At 48.7% G+C, this 14,596-nt stretch overlaps 1 protein-coding gene across 1 annotated transcript; it reads right to left on the bottom strand.

The window, feature by feature from the left end:
• Positions 1 to 1,525: 1,525 nt before the first annotated feature.
• C1QBP (complement C1q binding protein) lies at positions 1,526 to 8,878 on the bottom strand. The gene is made up of 6 exons (XM_069757484.1): positions 8,589 to 8,878; positions 6,807 to 6,957; positions 5,509 to 5,596; positions 5,326 to 5,421; positions 4,712 to 4,837; positions 1,526 to 2,448 (listed from the first exon to the last, which is right to left on the bottom strand). Exons 1-6 carry the CDS (start codon positions 8,797 to 8,799, stop codon positions 2,302 to 2,304), a joined length of 819 nt encoding a protein of 272 aa, XP_069613585.1. The 5' UTR covers positions 8,800 to 8,878; the 3' UTR covers positions 1,526 to 2,301.
• Positions 8,879 to 14,596: the final 5,718 nt, after the last annotated feature.

Genomic DNA, 14,596 nt, shown 5'->3' with positions numbered 1-14,596 from the left:
AGCAAAACTACTTTGATCTTTGTGGACCCGCCGATCCACTGCAAGCCGCCAGTTCGTGGCCCCGCTGATCCAGAGCAATCACCTCCACACACGCTTCCTGGATTGTTGCCCACAGTCTAGCACCAGATGTAGTGCAGTGCTCATTGAATGTGTTGAGGGGGACACTCACTTGGCAGCAGGATTAAGGCACACAGAAATGATTTTCCACTTAAACCAGTCCATGTGGTTTATTATGCAATCATAAATCACTGTAGGTCATGTTCTACATCACAGACCTAACATACAGTCCACTCTCAATTGCGGTTATGTCCGCACAGTTCATTAACTGACACTCATCAGTGCACACAGTCTCCCATGCTCTGGGTTACCTGCTTGGCAGTGTTGCAGGCTTCACAGGCTGGCATCACATGGGTCCTTCCAGAGAAGCTGCCTTAGGCCAGGATCACACATGCAAGAAACACGGCCGAGTCTCGCATGTTAATACCCGGCACTGTCGCCGGCTCTCAAGAGTGGCGCGTGTGGCCGCATAGCAATACATGCAACCGCACGCTCTGCTGCCGGGTATTAACATGCGAGACGCAACCGTGTTTCTGGCATGTTTGATACCGGCCTTACTGGGATCATCGACCCGTACTATGACTTGCTTTAGAAGCTCACATGCCATTGGTTCCAGACCCTCAGAAGGACGGTAGCTTCCCCCAGCACAGATAGCCATAACGGACTCTGCAGGCACATGCCTCCACCATATGCCTTCCAGGAAACTTGTACTCTTGCAGGACCTTCCAACACAGAGACCATGTGACCAAACCACAATCTCATAACGTACGAGACACACCCATTGATGGGAGGTGTGTGGTTAGCCAGACCCACCCAGCTCTCCGACTGACCCTGCAAGCCCAGCCTCTTATACACTAAGCAAGGCTCGTGGAACTACAAGTCCCAGAGAAACACTCCAGGCTTACAGCACAGAGGACTTAAAGGATTTGTAAGTTTTGGCTTATTGATATGGTTCATCAAATAGCATCTCAAAAGCGTTTTGGCCTGTTACAAGGAAATGAAAGAAATGGCTCACAAATCTGCAAAATTAGGAAAAAAAAAAAAAAGATGGAAAAAACAAACAAACAAAAACAACGTGACACACCAACAGCTATTTCCTATGACCATAACACAGAAAAATCCAACTGCAAATTTGAGATCTTCAATGTACCTGTCACGAAAATGCCTGAAAACGCTGCACGTCTAACCAAACAGACAATTGTGGACTGAAGATTCAGTAAAATACTATGCCATCTATTTAATACAAAACATATATTTGTATAACTTAGAATATTAATTTATACCCATTATGTGCAAAGATACAGGACTGGATAGTTCCGACAGCCATTTAATGTGCTTTCCGCTCTTCACCTACATTTAATATTAACACCCCGATATTGGCAAGTGGGAAATGGTATCCATTTTACCGAATGCAGAGTGCGTGAGCAGGCCTTTTCTAAATGAAGATGGAAAATATCAAACAGCACAATATGGTAATGTGTTTTTAATGGCATTTGTAGAAAACAAGAAGCTGAAAGGAGGCTGCACCGACAATCCTTAGTGTGATCTCCACGTTCTCTAGTAAATGTCTTTAATATGTTCAGTTTGGAGATATGGGGAGTAATGGTCGTGATCTTATCTTCTCGGATTCAGGAATTTAAAGTGTTCACGTCCCAGCTCAACTGTTCACATGTATATAGGTCTATAGTCTGGAGCTCATTTACAAAATTAAATAACTAACCCGCTTCCCTCAGATGAATGGACATGTAGCCATAGTTAAAGGGAACCTGTCACATACAAGCAGTCCAATCTGTAGACAGCATGGTATAGAGGAGAATCTGAGCAGAATGATCTAACGGATTGTTAAAATAGATTCAGTGTAACTTGTGTTTTATTCATTGAAATCTGTAGTGTTTGTATACATAGGAGTCCAGTGGGCGGTCCTACTGGGCGAGTGACAAGCAGTCATACAGGGAAGACCATCACGGAGTAAGACCGCCCACTGGATTCATGCATAAACACAGAGGATTTGAATGAATAGAATGTAAGATATACTGACAATATCAATGCAATCAGCTCCTCCTGCTCTATAACATCCTGCCTGCAGGCCAGATACCAGATACTGAATATGATAGGTTCCCTTTAAGAAGCAAAGTCCTTTATCACATCCACGTAAACAGAAAGTGTCAATTTTATGTGGATGGCACAGAAGTTATAGAATATGCAGGTTGTAATAAAAAGGGAAATAAGCCTATCCCACTATATTTAACATTTAACAAAGCCATTGAGATTTTCCAGGAAGCGGATATATTCCTGATGCTCCAAAGCGGTGCTGAGTTCTATCAGCTCATCAGCAAAAGTGTTGTCTATCCCACGATCAGACAAGAAATCCATCAGATGATCATACAAAGCCTGGAAAGAAATATAAAAAAAGATATTATGTATAGTTCTATACTATTTTTTTATTATTATTAACCCCTTCACAATTTTGGGATTAATTATATTTTGATAGATCGAGCATCTCTGAACGCGGAAATACCAAATATGTGTATTTACAATTTGTTCTAATTTGAAGGGGGTGAAAGGAGGGTGGCTTGAACTTATATTTTTTTTAAAACTTTTGTACTTTTTACTTGCTTCAATAGTCTCTATAGGAGACTGGAAGCTGCAATACTCCGATCGCCTGTGCTACGCATAGCAGAGCTTCAGCCCATTTTAACAGCCGCAGGTGGATCGCGATTCTACCTGCGGATGTTAGGGTACATGACAGCTGATAAACATGCGAGCTCTGGCAACCTATGACGTATACACGACGTATGACGCAGCGGTGAAGTAGGGGTCACAGGAGGCAGGGTTGCTGCTTTAGGAGGCTGGCGGCAGGAGGGGGGCGATGCGAGACTGCGTGCCCTGGGATCTTATAAAATGTCAGCACCAGTGAGCGGAGTCCCCTTTCCCACTGATTTCCCTGCGGTGGGCTCTGGGGAAAATGGCCACCGGAGGCGGCACATGCGCAAATTGAGATCTCGGAAGACAAGATATACACATAGCAAGTGTATGGGAAAGGCTCAGCAACTGAACCAACGCCATACATGAAAGGTGGCAACTGTGTTATACAGCCATCACGTGGAAGTGCCGGCCCCGACTGCAGCAGTTCTATTAAATTTATCAGTAAAAAGGGATGTTTCTAAAAGAAACAAAAAGGTGGCATACTGACCTCAGAAAACCACTTTTTGCTTCAGACCTACCATCCCAACCAGAAGACACGTCGTTACAAAAAGCCCCCAGTAATTTGACCATTGAGGTCACTGATTGATTAAAGGGTCAAGTGACAGGTGAAACCTGTTGGAGGGTGGACCCAGGTGCAGTTATCTCATTTCTGCCATTTTTTTTTTAACCTTCAGTAAGCTTTGTGTATAGAATGTGCATAAAGGGAGCATCACCCCCAACATGGAAATTGAACTATTTTAGACTTTCATTTAGGGGAGTTAGCCCCAATAAAAATAACATTGCCACTGTTTACTTTAGTAAATGTGTTGTATAGAAAACGGGTGTTTGTTTTTTACACATATGTAAGTGAGGGGTCTTTGGTGCACCTTTGGCATGGCCAAGTAGCATCTTCTGCCCCTCCCCTTTGAATAATTGAGAGTGTATGTTTTAGACTAGATGTAAATCCCCCAACCCTATACACACACTGACATGCATGAGCCGAACGCATGCAGCGAGTGCAGGGGCACACTTCTCGTCCCCCTCTCCTGTGTTTAGAAAACAGCTGCTGCCCACAGGAGAGAGAGGCGAGAAGGTGCAGACATACCGACACCTTGTGGGTGCATGCTCTTCACCCTCGTGTCCTCATTGCAATCTCCTGTGAGCATCCTCCACTAGGACAGGGGAATTAGAGGGGGCTCACACACTCTGGCGCTGTATGCTTTCTACATTTTCAAAGTCAGTATGTGCGGGGCTGGAGATTTAGATCAGGGCGCTATCAATCATAATGAGGGGAAAAGCAGATGGAAATTGAAGACTGGGAAAAGACCAAAGACCCCTCATTTACATATTTAATAAAACAAATTGTATATGAGAAATTTACTAAAATGTACAGTGCTGGTATGATTTTCATAGGGCCCAAGTCTCCTAAATCAAGGTCTAAATGGTTCATTTCACTTTTGGGGTGGTGTGGAGGACTCCCATTAAAGGGGTATTTCTGCATACACAAATTATCACCTTTCACCCTGGATAGGTGGTGACTATATTTATACACGTGGGTCCCACCATTGGCGCCCCCATACTTTGCCAGCATAAAGAATATTTATAATTCTACCCTGGCGTCAAGAGAGTGTTCAGGAGTAGGCAAACGTTGAGGAGAGTCACTTAGGTGTTGTGGAGCTCCATTTTAGTCTAGGAATCTGGTGAAGATAATTGAGCACCTCTGTTCCTTATTATCAGCACATTCAATGTTAAGTTAACAGAAAACAGACAGTTTTATCGTAGAGTGACTCTATGCAACGTTGGTACCAAACAGCCCCAACTGCAGCACTGTAGTGTCTAAAGGAGCGATACATGTAATAAATGGTATTATTTTTGCATGAAGTGCAAATAATGTTTTGGGACACTTGCGCATACTTTTGTGATTCAAGTTATATACATAAAAATTCCGTTAAAATAATGCGGTACCAACCCAGTCTAGAGAATCAGTGGTCAGTGTATAGCTGTTCTCTTTCCAGTCTGTATCTCCAGTGGGCTGGAAACTAACTTCTCGGATAGTGAAGATGTCACTTTCTTCCTCTTCCTCACCATGTCCAACCTTCATAAAAGGCATGTCAAGAAAAGAAATTACAAATTTACGTTGAGACAAAAACTTGCCCTAACAATACATTAAATGGTGAAATTGAATAGTCCAAAACCAGTGAACCTCAAGAAATATTACATTCAGTTATTATTAATAGCTGCTTTCTCGGCAAATGTTTCAACCCTTGAACTTTTCTTTTATCTGATTATAGCATCAAATTGCGATTGTATTACTTATTTATCTCTCTAATTACAAATTGGGAAGAGATTATTTTCTGCGATCTAATTACATTTCAGGTTTGACATAATAAAATAGAACACCCTGAGCATATTAATTCATCGTGTATTAACCCTATACAGCTGCAGGCAGACCGTTTCTGCACTGTGCAATTCTATAGCGCAGAGGTTGTGAATCAGGGTATATCTATTTGGTAAGCTGAAACTCCGGCCTAACAGATCCCCATCAAGAAGCAACCATTTAAATATTAAGAAACACAACACTACCTCATCTGTAGGATAGTGACAGTCCAGCACCAGGGTCTGGTTGCTTTCTAATTTTGTGACTTCTACAACAAAGTTAGGAGTGGAAACAAGATCAGGCTGTAGGAGGAAAAAAAAGGGTTACATTAATAAACAGGGATCTCTCTATAAACCAGACAGTATCGCCAAGAGGCCTGCATATTGTACCTCTTCATCGCCTCCCTTCTGTCCTTCTTGTGGTTCCTCATCATAAGACGGTGGAATGCTGTTATTTGTGTTGAATGTGACCGTGACCCTTGGAAACAAAAAGGGAATTTCTATTAATGCCTCAAATTAATTACGTACCCCCTGCCCCCCTCCCCTCCAAAAAAAAAGACCCTATTCAGCTTAAAATTTATTCTAAAATAAGCCCATGGTGAAATATCAGAAGCGGCTATACTTTGGACAATCATGTCATGGCACCTGATCATCTGCCATTAGTTAATTATACGTATCTGTAAGTGGCCTGAACCCCAATTCAGTCACAATAACTGAAGTTCCAATAAAGAAAGGGGCACAATATACAGTGCTGAGTACTTGCTCTTTCTTAAACATAAAAAAGTGCTGATGTAATGACAAACCCAAGATTATTGGGACAATATCTACAAGGAGTTTGTATGTTCTCCCCGTGTTTGCGTGGGTTTCCTCCGGGTACTCCGGTTTCCTTCCACATTCCAAAGACATACTGATAGGGAATCTAGATTGTGAGCCCCATCGGGTCAGTGATGATAAAGCGCTGTGGAATATGATGGTGCTATATAAGCAATGCCTAATACATAAGGGTGGAGAGTCACAGCTCTGCCCCTAGTGTTAGCATCACTAATAGCACTCTTGCATCATGACCTTCACCCAAGGTCAGTCACTCCACACTAAAGTTCAGTTTAGTAGAACCGTGGTGGGTCCGAGTGATGAAGCCACATAATACATCCTAAAATTCCGCTATATTACTGTGTTTAACATTGATCTCTATAAATGGGACCGTTCACTGAAGCCCCTCGTTATATAAGTCCATATTCATTACTCTGCAGCAAGCACTACTGAATATCCTATCACCGCTGTGAGATCGCGGCCCTAGTACAGACACTACACCACTATCAGGAGAAGAGACTATGCCCAATTCTCCAGCTTTTCAGGATGCCACAGCTACCTAGTTATGTGCCAACACTGGGGACGCATGCCTAGGAAAATATGGCTGCAAGGAATCCAGGTGACAACCCTATGGCAACTGAACTGGTGGCCAATAGCTTGGAAATTTGGGAAAGAAGTTGGATACACAAACAAAATATCTTTTTGATCAAATTAAGGAACGGCAAAGATAAGAGGCTTCCAACACCCCCAATGTGAAGGAAACATGCATTTTAGGGACAGTCACGTTACCCTCACACATGTGCTTCTCTGTGGTACAACCTGAAAAATATCAGACTCCCTAAACCAATAATATTACTGTACGCAGATCGCTCACTCACTTCTCTCCAGAGACTTTCTTGGTCAGTTTCGCTTCTGTGCCGTTCACTTCTAATTCCCACCCGCCAGACATCTTGGGAAGATTTTTGTGTTTCTGGATTTTCTTCTCTTCTTTGATTTCATCATTCAGAAACTCGGAAAATGCTTTGTCCCCTGTAAGGAAAGTGTACAGTGACCCCATAAGCTCAGACACAATGAAGAGTGCGATTACCCGGTAGCCCTCCTTCCCACACATCACATATCCAGCCCATCGTTTTATAATGCCTAGTACGTATCCACGCCTGGGTCCACCGGCACCATCCACGCGCACGCCTGCGCCCACCGGCACCATCCACGCGCATGCCTGCGTCCACCGGCACCATCCACGCGCACGCCTGCGTCCACCGGCACCATCCACGCACGCGCCTGCGCCCACCGGCACCATCCACGCACGCACACGCCTGCGCCCACCGGCACCATCACGCACGCACACGCCTGCGCCCACCGGCACCATCCACGCACGCACACGCCTGCGCCATCCACGCACGCACACGCCTGCGCCCACCGGCACCATCCACGCACGCGCCTGCGCCATCCACGCACGCGCACGCCTGCGCCCACCGGCACCATCCACGCACGCGCACGCCTGCGCCCACCGGCACCATCCACGCACGCGCACGCCTGCGCCCACCGGCACCATCCACGCACGCGCACGCCTGCGCCCACCGGCACCATCCACGCACGCGCCTGCGCCCACCGGCACCATCCACGCACGCACACGCCTGCGCCCACCGGCACCATCCACGCACGCACGCGCCTGCGCCCACCGGCACCATCCACGCACGCACGCGCCTGCGCCCACCGGCACCATCCACGCACGCACACGCCTGCGCCCACCGGCACCATCCACGCACGCGCCTGCGCCCACCGGCACCATCCACGCACGCACACGCCTGCGCCCACCGGCACCATCCACGCACGCACACGCCTGCGCCCACCGGCACCATCCACGCACGCGCCTGCGCCCACCGGCACCATCCACGCACGCGCCTGCGCCCACCGGCACCATCCACGCACGCACACGCCTGCGCCATCCACGCACGCACACGCCTGCGCCCACCGGCACCATCCACGCACGCGCCTGCGCCATCCACGCACGCACACGCCTGCGCCCACCGGCACCATCCACGCACGCGCCTGCGCCCACCGGCACCATCCACGCACGCACACGCCTGCGCCCACCGGCACCATCCACGCACGCACGCGCCTGCGCCCACCGGCACCATCCACGCACGCACGCGCCTGCGCCCACCGGCACCATCCACGCACGCACACGCCTGCGCCCACCGGCACCATCCACGCACGCGCCTGCGCCCACCGGCACCATCCACGCACGCACACGCCTGCGCCCACCGGCACCATCCACGCACGCACACGCCTGCGCCCACCGGCACCATCCACGCACGCGCCTGCGCCCACCGGCACCATCCACGCACGCGCCTGCGCCCACCGGCACCATCCACGCACGCACACGCCTGCGCCATCCACGCACGCACACGCCTGCGCCCACCGGCACCATCCACGCACGCGCCTGCGCCATCCACGCACGCACACGCCTGCGCCCACCGGCACCATCCACGCACGCGCCTGCGCCCACCGGCACCATCCACGCACGCACACGCCTGCGCCCACCGGCACCATCCACGCACGCACACGCCTGCGCCCACCGGCACCATCCAGCTATGACCCAGTTGGTGTCCACCAGGAGAAGGGCGGGTGGTCCCCAGATTCCTGAATGGACTCACCGTCAGTATGAAGGCCGCCGCACCCGCACGACACAGCAGGGAAGCCCCGGTACGGGTTCAGGAAGGTTGGCCGGAGAGTACTGCTGGCCCCACCGTGAAGCCATAACGACCGTGTGAGGGCTCGGGCAGGACCCTGACTGCTGAGCAGCGGCCGAGCGACCACCACTCTGGCGGCGGCTGTGATCAGGGAGCGGGACAGAGAGGAGAACATGACTACGGCCCACGTGTGTGAGAGGAGGACACAGTGACACCCCGACCTTTCACCTCCGCAGGAGGAAGCTTGTCACCGGAAACGACACAGAGCGCCTAAGCCAATGGGAAAGAGTGAGGGCCAGCTGCAATCATGTGACTAGCGGGGAGTGGGCGGGGCCAGCAGGTCAGGGATGAGGAGGAGCAGCAGAGAAGGCGGGGTCAGCTCCAGGCATGTGCTCCGGCTGGAGGAGTGAGTGAGCGTGCTGCCACATGCTGAGGTTCTGCCGCCGGCCGGAGAGGGCGCTGCAGGGATGCACCACTGACACCAGTACAGAAGGAACCGCTGTCATTTATAGGAGAAATCTCTTCTTTCTCCATTTAACCTCTTCATGACCCAGCCTATTTTGACCTTAAAGACCTTGCCGTTTTTTGCAATTCTGACCAGTGTGCCTTTATGAGGTAATAACTCAGGAACGCTTCAACAGATCCTAGCGGTTCTGAGATTGTTTTTTCGTGACATATTGGGCTTCATGTTAGTGGTAAATTTAGGTCAATAAATTCTGCGTTTATTTGTGATAAAAATGGAAATTTGGCGAAAATTTTGAAAATTTTGCAATTTTCACATTTTGAATTTTTATTCTGTTAAACCAGAGAGTTATGTGACACAAAATAGTTAATAAATAACATTTCCCACAGGTTTACTTTACATCAGCACAATTTGGGAAACAAAATTTTTTTTTGCTAGGAAGTTATAAGGGTTAAAATCCAGCGATTTCTCATTTTTACAACGAAATTTACAAAACCATTTTTTTGAGGGACCACCTCACATTTGAAGTCAGTTTGAGGGGTCTATATGGCTGAAAATACCCAAAAGTGACACCATTCTAAAAACTGCACCCCTCAAGGTACTCAAAACCACATTCAAGAAGTTTATTAACCCTTCAGGTGCTTCACAGCAGCAGAAGCAACATGGAAGGAAAAAATGAACATTTAACTTTTTAGTCACAAAAATTATCTTTTAGCAACAATTTTTTTATTTTCCCAATGGTAAAAGGAGAAACTGAACCAGGAAAGTTGTTGTCCAATTTGTCCTGAGTACGCTGATACCTCATATGTGGGGGTAAACCACTGTTTGGGCGCACGGCAGGGCTTGGAAGGGAAGGAGCGCCATTTGACTTTTTGAATGGAAAATTAGCTCCAATTGTTAGCGGACACCATGTCGCGTTTGGAGAGCCCCTGTGTGCCTAAACATTGGAGCTCTCCCACAAGTGACCCCATTTTGAAAACTAGACCCCCCAAGGAACTTATCTAGATGCATATTGAGCACTTTAAACCCACAGGTGCTTCACAGAAGTTTATAACGCAGAGCCATGAAAATAAAAAATAATTTTTCTTTCCTCAAAAATGATTTTTAGCCTGGAATTTCCTATTTTGCCAAGGGTAATAGGAGAAATTGGACCCCAAATGTTGTTGTCCAGTTTGTCCTGAGTACGCTGATACCCCATATGTGGGGGTAAACCACTGTTTGGGCGCTCGGAAGGGAAGGCACGCCATTTGGCTTTTTAAATGGAAAATTAGCTCCAATCATTAGCGGACACCATGTCACGTTTGGAGAGCCCCTGTGTGCCTAAACATTGGAGATCCCCCAGAAATGACCCCATTTTGGAAACTATACCCCCAAAGGAACTAATCTAGATGTGTGGTGAGGACTTTGAACCCCCAAGTGCTTCACAGAAGTTTATAACGCAGAGCCATGAAAAAAAATATATATATTTTCTCAAAAATGATCTTTTAGCCTGCAATTTTTTATTTTCCCAAGGGTAACAGGAAAAATTTGACCCCAAAAGTTGTTGTCCAGTTTCTCCTGAGTACGCTGATACCCCATATGTGGGGCTAAACCACTGTTTGGGCACATGCCGGGGCTCGGAAGTGAAGTAGTGACGTTTTGAAATGCAGACTTTGATGGAATGCTCTGCGGGCGTCACGTTGCTTTTGCAGAGCCCCTGATGTGGCTAAACAGTAGAAACCCCCCACAAGTGACCCCATTTTGGAAACTAGACCCCGAAAGGAACTTATCTAGATGTGTGGTGAGCACTTTGAACCCCCAAGTGCTTCATAGAAGTTTATAATGCAGAGCCGTGAAAATAATAAATACGTTTTCTTTCCTCAAAAATAATTATTTAGCCCAGAATTTTTTATTTTCCCAAGGGTTACAGGAGAAATTGGACCCCAAAAGTTGTTGTCCAGTTTCTCCTGAGTACACTGATACCCCATGTGTGGAGGTAAACCACTGTTTGGGCACACGTCGGGGCTCAGAAGGGAAGTAGTGACTTTTGAAATGCAGACTTTGATGGAATGGTCTGTGGGCGTCACGTTGAGTTTGCAGAGCCCCTGGTGTGCCTAAACAGTAGAAACCCCCCACAAGTGACCCCATTTTAGAAACTAGACCCCCCAAGGAACTTATCTAGATATGTGGTGAGCACTTTGAACCCCCAAGTGCTTCACAGACGTTTACAACGCAGAGCCGTGAAAATAAAAAATCATTTTTCTTTCCTCAAAAATGATGTTTTAGCAAGCATTTTTTTATTTTCACAAGGGTAACAGGAGAAATTGGACCCCAGTAATTGTTGCGCAGTTTATCCTGAGTATGCTGGTACCCCATATGTGGGGGTAAACCACTGTTTGGGCACACGTCGGGGCTCGGAATTGAGGGAGCACCATTTGACTTTTTGAATACGAGATTGGCTGGAATCAATGGTGGCGCCATGTTGCGTTTGGAGACCCCTGATGTGCCTAAACAGTGGTAACCCCTCAATTCTACCTCCAACACTAACCCCAACACACCCCTAACCCTAATCCCAACTGTAGCCATAACCCTAATCACACCCCTAACCACAACCCTAATTCCAACCCTAACCCTAAGGCTATGTGCCCACCTTGCGGATTCGTGTGAGATTTTTCAGCATCATTTTTGAAAAATCCGCAGGTAAAAGGCACTGCGTTTTACCTGCGGATTTTCCGCGGATTTCCAGTGTTTTTTGTGTGGATTTCACCTGCGGATTCCTATTGAGGAACAGGTGTAAAACGCTGCAGAATCCGCACAAAGAATTGACATGCTGCGGAAAATACAATGCAGCGTTTCCGCGCGGTATTTTCCGCACCATGGGCACAGCGGATTTGGTTTTCCATAGGTTTACATGGTACTGTAAACCTGATGGAACACTGCTGCGAATCTGCAGCGGCCAATCCGCTGCGGATCCGCAGCCAAATCCGCACCGTGTGCACATAGCCTAATTCTAAAGGTATGTGCACACGCTGCGGAAAATGCTGCGGATCCGCAGCAGTTTCCCATGAGTTTACAGTTCAATGTAAACCTATGGGAAACAAAAATCGCTGTACACATGCTGCGGAAAAACTGCACGGAAACGCAGCGGTTTACATTCCGCAGCATGTCACTTCTTTGTGCGGATTCCGCAGCGGTTTTACAACTGCTCAAATAGAAAATCACAGTTGTAAAACCGCAGTGAAATGCGCAGAAAAAACGCGGTAAATCCGCCATAAATCCGCAGCGGTTTAGCACTGCGGATTTATCAAATCCGCAGCGGAAAAATCCGCAGAGGAACAGAATACGTGTGCACATACTGAAACCCTAACCCAAACCCTAACCCTAGCCCTAACCCTAGCCCTAACCCTACCCCTAACCCTAACCCTAACCCTATTCTAACATTAGTGGAAAAAAAAAAATTCTTTATTTTTTTATTGTCCCTACCTATGGGGGTGACAAAGGGGGGGGGGGGGCATTTATTATTTTTTTTATTTTGATCACTGAGATATAATCTACCTCAGTGATCAAAATGCACTTTAGAACGAATCTGCCGGCCGGCAGATTCGGCGGGCGCACTGCGAATGCGCCCGCCATTTTGGAAGATGGCGGCGCCCAGGGAGAAGACGGACGGACCCCGGCAGGATCGGTAAGTATGATGGGGTGGGGGGGAGCATGGAGGGGGGGGATCGGAGCATGGGGGGGTGGATCGGAGCGCGGGAGGGGTGGAACGGAGCGCGGGGGGGTGGAACGGAGCACGGGGGAGGTGGAACGGAGCACGGGGGGTGGAACGGAGCACGGGGGGGTGGATCGGAGTGCAGGGGGGGTGATTGGAGCACGGGGAGGGTGATTGGAGCACAGGGGGAGCGGACACGAGCACGGGGGGAGCGGAGCACAGGACGGAGGGGAGCCGGAGCAGTGTACCGGACAGATCGGAGGGCTGGGGGGGCGATCGGTGGGGTGGGGGCACATTAGTGTTTCCAGCCATGGCCGATGATATTGCAGCATCGGCCATGGCTGGATTGTAATATTTCACCAGTGAAATAGGTGAAATATTACAAATCGCTCTGATTGGCAGTTTCACTTTCAACAGCCAATCAGAGCGATCGTAGCCATGGGGGGTGAAGCCACCCCCCCTGGGCTAAACTACCACTCCCCCTGTCCCTGCAGATCGGGTGAAATGGGAGTTAACCCTTTCACCGGATCTGCAGGGACGCGATCTTTCCATGACGCCACATAGGCGTCATGGGTCGGATTGGCACCGACTTTCATGACGCCTACGTGGCGTCATGGGTCAGGAAGGGGTTAATTAAGACTCGAGACACTTAAACTTTTGCGCGTTTTACTGGCACCACCCTCACTACCTGGCCCCATGTCCAGCTACCGAGTCAGGTGTTGCAGCAACTCTACCTCTGCAGAGCATCGTGTGCCATGGCTCCAGTCCCTGCAACACAATGCCGACTGAGCGCTGCTGGGACCAGGATGCAGGGTCTGAGGAAGCTCTGCCACTGCCCGGGATAACTCACATTGGCATATCCCTTCTCTCTGTGCTTAGACCCAGGAAGCCTCACTCTCATCCTCCTATTGTTCTCCATTTTACTCGCTCCACCTGTACAAAGAAGTTTCCCTATAGTTAGACCTCGTCCCTCTGTCCAAACTGCAACCCATCTAATATACCTCTCCAGGAGCCCCCCACTGCCCGTGACGAGTGGGCTGCATCTCTTTCCCAGTCAGTAGCCGACCATACCAAGGTATCCCAGTCCTTGGCTTCAGTCTTAGAATGACTGCCCAGCCCTGCCTCCGCCATGGGACCCCCAATCGCTCTCCTCAGTGTTGTGGACCCTGCGGCCCCCAATCCCAAAAGGTTACCCCTCTGCTGCTTCAGCTCCGCTGGAGTCAGAACCTCAGCCTAAGGCCGGGATCACACATTTGTAAGATACGGCCGAGTCTCGCAGGTGAAAACCCAACTCTGGCACCGGCACTACAGAGCAGAGCGTGCGGCTCCATGTATTGCTCTGCGGTTGCACGCTCCGCTCCGGAGTGCCGGTGCCACAGAGTTTTCACCTGCGAGACTCGGCCGTATCTCGCGTATGTGTGATCCCGGCCTTAGGCAGGTTCTTATAAAGACTCCAAACAGATCTCTAAACTATGGGACATGGTAAATAGTCTAATTGTAGCTGTCAATCAGATCCTTAACATAGAAGTTCCAGAAACATCTTCCTCTGAGCAGACTGTATCATTCAGAAAGACAAAGTGTCCTCCCAGAACCTTCGCCAACCACAAACTTGCACACGCTCGCAGAATTCTTAAACACCTCGATCTACACTCATTCTCTGAATCCCTTCTCCCTCTTACAGATATAAGTTCCTTACACAATGTGGATGCCGCTGCCGCTCTATAGAACACCACAATAGCTGTAGCTTTCAAATCTGTTGCCCCTCTCACACATACCAAAGCTCCCAAAATCAATTGACACCCCTGGCACACCAGCCTC

Source organism: Ranitomeya imitator, chromosome 3, assembly GCF_032444005.1.
Source record: "Ranitomeya imitator isolate aRanImi1 chromosome 3, aRanImi1.pri, whole genome shotgun sequence".
NCBI lineage: Eukaryota > Metazoa > Chordata > Amphibia > Anura > Dendrobatidae > Ranitomeya > Ranitomeya imitator.
The sequence above is the reverse complement of the archived record's forward strand: the minus strand, read 5'-3'. Positions and strand labels throughout refer to the sequence as shown.

Bases quoted from the DNA above. Each gene is read 5' to 3' on its own strand.
- C1QBP (XM_069757484.1), bottom strand. From the start codon at position 8,799: ATGTTCTCCTCTCTGTCCCGCTCCCTGATCACAGCCGCCGCCAGAGTG. The intron at 6,958-8,588 runs GTGAGTCCATTC...CTTTCCTTACAG, and splicing joins CGGCGGCCTTCATACTGACG to GGGACAAAGCATTTTCCGAG. The intron at 4,838-5,325 runs GTAGTGTTGTGT...CCTTTTATGAAG, and splicing joins GTCACTATCCTACAGATGAG to GTTGGACATGGTGAGGAAGA.